The following is a 5,109-nucleotide window of genomic DNA, read 5'->3' on the forward strand; positions in this document are numbered from 1 at the left end:
TTATAACTGCGTGGATTGTTTGTTTTTGTATGTCATATATATTCCAGCCGTATTGGCTGATGAGTGTGAGCCCTGAGGGCTATGTAGATAAATTTTATATTGTCACCCGTACAAGGGAGATACTGCGAAATTTCTTCTGGTAGGGAATTTCTCGAGGCATGACAATTTATTTGGTATTAGAGTAGGTTTTTGATGCCTGTTGTTCATGATCTAGATTTTTGAGTTAATCTGATACCAATTTATTTGGTATCAGAGCAGGTTTACGATGCCTATTTTTTATGTTATGGATTTTCGAGTTAATCTGATACAAATTTATTTGGTATAAGAGCCTAGGTTTTGCTAGTCAATTTGGGTAATTTTTGGATTTGTACGGATTTCCGCTATCTTCATGTTTCAGAATTCTATTTCGGATTTGTATGGATTTCCGTCGATTTTCTTATTTCGAAATTCCGAGGGATTATTTGACCTCGTCAAGGAAAGGTCATAAATGGGGACTTAGCAGCAACGAAACATCTCCAGACGGTAAATAGGTATGATGATTATTTTAGTAATTGTATTAATACCTAGGTAATTAATTTAACAAATATGAGGTGAAGTACACATGTTCCCGTGCCGAGACATGGTGCAGGACGACCACGCAAGAGGGCGTTGGAATCTCTGGCGACAGAGTCGCTAGAGAGGTCTGCTGGGATAGAGCCTGTCGGTCAGGAACAGACTCCTCATGGTACTGCAGGTGCATCGAGCTCTCGGATGCCGACAGTCCCTTCTCCAGAGTTACCCACCCCTGTAGTATTCACTGTACCACCAGTAGTACCACCTACGTACCCAGCACCCCCTCCAGCCCCGCCTACTGTGTACCTAGAACCACCGCCACCTATGCTTGCTACGGCGTATTCGGCACCTCCTCCAGCTGTGCCTACGACGTATCCGACACCTCCTCCAGCTGTGCCTACGGCGTATCCGACACCTCCTCCAGCAGTGCCTGCTGCTGTGTACCCGGCATCCACACCAGTAGCACCAATTACACCTACTATTCCTCCAGTCTCTCCAGTCTATATTGACCATGCAGTGCCACCAGTGGTACCTGCCCCAGCTTACGCAGCAGCACCAAGAGTACCTCCCCTGGCCTATCCAGCTGTACCACTTGTAGTACCAGCTCCAGAGATTCTGCCAGTTTCCACAACGATCCCTACTCACCCTACTGATATAATTACGGCACGAGCTCGGATCCCAGCTTTGGCAGAGTCGATGAAAAGTCGATTCACGCTATTCTGCGGAGAGACAGATCTGAGTATGGCTCATTCTTGGATAGAGACCTTGGAGCGGAATTTCTTCTCTATGGCTTGCTCTGAGTGGGAGAAGGCAGACCTGGCTGCTTATGATTTACGGGACGAGGCCGATATCTGGTGGGATACGTAGTGAAAGATCATAGGCGAGCAGCACATCACCTAGGCACGATTTAGAGAGGATTTTGAGAGCCAGTACTTTTCACGGTCATATCAGTTGACACACCGTCAGGATTTTCTAAGTCTTTAGCAGAATAATCGCACGGTGACAAAATACAATGCTGAATTTAATCGGTCGGCCAGATTTTGTTCAGAGTTAGTTGCTGAGGATAGGTCTCATATGCTTCAATTTATCCAGAGACTGGATGGACATCTGCAAGTAAAGATTACGGGTTTTGGTAATTCATTTTACATAGAGTCATTGGACAGAGCCCTTATGATTGAGTCGGCTCAGCAAAGAGTGTATCCAGACAAGAAAAGGAAGCAGACTGATCGGACTTCAGGGCAGATCCAGCAGTCGTAGGCTACCAGACAACAGTAGAGTGGATGCAATCAGTCGGGTCAGGGTATTTCTAGGGCATCTGGTCGGCCTCAAAAGTCAGGGCGATCTTCTTCAGGACGTTTCCAACCTCCTTAGAAGAATCGAAAATAGCTCGCCAGTGACATTCACTGCACCCGATGTGGGTCCAGGGATCACATCACATCATCTTACACCTTGGGACAGTCAGTTGCTACTATTGCAAACTGCCTGGGCACATGAGCCAAGATTGTTCGCTGAAGGCTGAGCACGTGGCTTCCAAAGTCTCTGTTCAGGGAGGATAGTTTGGTCAGACAAGGACTCAGCAAGGGGGGTAAAAGGCCCAATCTTCGCATCGTCAGCAGCAGACAGCTCCCCCTGTAGTAGATGCATATGGCATGCATGGACAGGAGAACTCCAATACTCTTATTGTATCCCAGAGCTCTGTTCCAAGACCTTAGTATCTATTGCAGGGGCAGTATCAGCTGCAGCCCCAGCCACTGGTTCAGTACCAGTCACAGCCTCGGCCCCTAGTGCAGTATTAGTCGCAGCCTCAGCCCCTAGTGCAGTATTAGCCGCAGCCTCAGCCAATGGTTCAGTACCAGTCATAGCCCCAGCCACCGGTTCAGTACCAGTCGTAGCCCCAACCACCAGTCCAGTATCAGTTGCAACCCTCATATCCATCTCCGGCTCAGTATCCAGCACCTTCTCAGTGATAGGCTCAGGCTCGGACGTTGCAGCCTTTGGCAACGCTACCACTTCCACCCCCGCCAGAGATTAGACAAATTCACGCAGTTACCAGAGAGGATGCACAGCGGGATGATGGATCCATTTTTCGCGGTACGATTTTACTTTATGCATTTTTCGCTGATATACTAATTAATACTGGTAGTTCACATTCCTTTATTTCTCGTGCATTTATGAGGGAGATTGGTAGACTACCTATCCTTAGACCATGGTGACTGACTGTCGCCCTACTATCCGGTGATCCATTGGATGTCACTCAGGAGGTCAGAGGATGCCCATTGGACTTCGGCAACCATATACTCATTGTAGATTTACTAGTACTGAAAATGGTCGAGTTCGACATTATCATTGGCATGGATTGGCTATCAGCACATCATGCCACAGTTGGTTGCCAGACGAGGGTGGTCACATTCTGACCTTCGAACCAACCCTCATGGGATTTCACTAGCACCAGGGATAACGGTATATCGACCATTTCTGCGATTCAGGATCAGAAGCTGCTGTCGCATGGCTATCAAGGATTTCTATTGTAGTTAATCAATGCTGACGACAACAGTAGTTCTCAACTCTCAGACGTTCTAGTGGTCCGAGAGTACGGTTCCAGATGAGCTACCCGTCTTGCCTCCTAGAAGGCAAGTGAAGTTTGCTATTGAGATGATTCCGGGGGTCGCGCCAGCATCGAAAGCTCTTTACCGTATGACACCGAAAGAGTTGGACGAGCTAAAGGTCCAACTCTAGGAGTTATTGGGCAGGGGATTTATTCGCCCTAGTGTATCTCCATGGGGTTCTCCGTATTGTTTGTCAAGAAAAAAGATGGTACTCTGAGGTTGTGCATCGATTACAGACAGCTGAATGTCGTGACTGTCAAAAATAAGTATCCATTATCACGGATCAAGGATTTTTTTTATCAGCTCAGAGGTACATCAGTGTATTCTATGATTGATCTACGGTTCGGATATCATCAGCTGAGAGTCAAAGATTCTGATATTCAGAAGATAGTATTCCACACCAGATATGGACATTATGAGTTTTTGGTAATGTCATTTAGGCTTACAAATGCTCTAGCGGTATTTATGGATTTGATGAACCACATCTTTCTGGAGTATTTAGATCAGTTCGTTATCATCTTCATTGATGATATATTGATCTACTCGCATTCCAAGGAGGAACATGCACAACATCTTCGCATAGTCTTGGAGACTCTTCGACGACATCAACTATATGTGAAGTTCAGCAAGTGTGCGTTTTGGCTATCTTCAGTCGATTTTCTGGGACACGTGGTGTCTTGCCGAGGTATTTCCGTAGACCCTTAGAAGATCGAGGTTGTCACCAGCTGGGAGCAGCCAAAATCAGTTCAAGAGATCCGCAGTTTCCTGGGTTTGACCGAATATTATAGAAGGTTTGTTGAGGGTTTCTCTCACATTGCTATGCCGCTGACACGCCTGACCAAAAAAGGTGTGAAGTTCACATGGTCAGAAGCCTATGAGACCAGGTTCCAGGAGCTGAAGAGGAGATTAGTGTTGGCACCAGTACTGGTTTTGCCCTCCGGAGAGGATGGATTCGTGCTCTACACCGACACTTCTCTACAGGGTTTGGGCGGTGTTTTGATATAACACGGCAGGGTAGTCGCCTATGCCACTCGTCATTTGAAGGAGCATGAGATGAACTACCCAGTACATGATTTGGAGCTAGCCGCTATTATCTTTACTTTAAGATTTGGCGGCATCATCTATATGGTATTACATTTGAGATTCTCATTGATCATAAGAGTCTCAAATATCTTTTCACTCAGAAGGAACTCAATCTCCGATAGAGGAGATGGATGAAGTTCCTAAAGGATTATGATTGTACGATTAGCTACCATCCGGGGAAAGCTAATGTGGTTGTCGATGCACTTAGCCGAAAATCCAGAGGGATTATAGCTTGCCATCGAGCTTTAGTCACGGACTTGATTCAGGGTTTCTCTGAGTTGGGCCTTCAGGAGCAGGAACAGGCAGAGCAGGGTATTCTGGTTACCATGGTTACTCAGTCGTCGATTAGGACGAGGATCCGAGAGGCCCAGGCCGGTGATCAACACTTATAGTCCATTGGCAGCCAGATGGCTTTCGGGCAACAGACCGAGTTCACACGAGATGAGGAGGGCATTATTTATTTCTGAGGTAGGTTATGCGTACCTCAATCTCACCCGGTCTTGGAAGAACTACTTCAGGAGACACATCGCTCTCAATTTGTGATCCACCCAGGAGGAACTCGCATGTATCGAGATTTGAGGCATTCCTATTGGTGGAATACCATGAAGAAAGACATCGTGGAGTTTGTAGCTAGATGTCTAGTTTGTCAGCAGGTGAAGGCCGAGCACCAGAGACCTGCCGGATTACCTCAGAGGGTTCCGATTCCAGAGTGGAAATGGGAGCACATCACCATGGATTGTTTGGTGGGATTGCCTAGGACACGACGAGGCCATGACGCGATTTGGGTAGTCGTTGACCGATTAACCAAATCCGTACACTTCTTAGCGATCCAGAAAATTGATTCTCTAGATTGATTGGCAGAGCTGTA

The 5,109-nt window shown here is 46.7% G+C and overlaps 1 protein-coding gene across 1 annotated transcript; it reads left to right on the top strand.

Moving 5' to 3' along the window:
• The first annotated feature begins 750 nt into the window (after positions 1-750).
• LOC122004487 (extensin-1-like) lies at positions 751-1,419 on the top strand. The gene has a single exon (XM_042559365.1). It carries the CDS (start codon positions 751-753, stop codon positions 1,417-1,419), a length of 669 nt encoding a protein of 222 aa, XP_042415299.1.
• The last annotated feature ends 3,690 nt before the right edge of the window (positions 1,420-5,109 follow it).

The sequence above is a fragment of the Zingiber officinale genome, chromosome 7B, assembly GCF_018446385.1.
Source record: "Zingiber officinale cultivar Zhangliang chromosome 7B, Zo_v1.1, whole genome shotgun sequence".
NCBI lineage: Eukaryota > Viridiplantae > Streptophyta > Magnoliopsida > Zingiberales > Zingiberaceae > Zingiber > Zingiber officinale.

What these genes read in the sequence shown, in the direction of transcription:
- LOC122004487 (XM_042559365.1), top strand. Translation starts at nt 751, where the DNA reads ATGCCGACAGTCCCTTCTCCAGAGTTACCCACCCCTGTAGTATTCACT.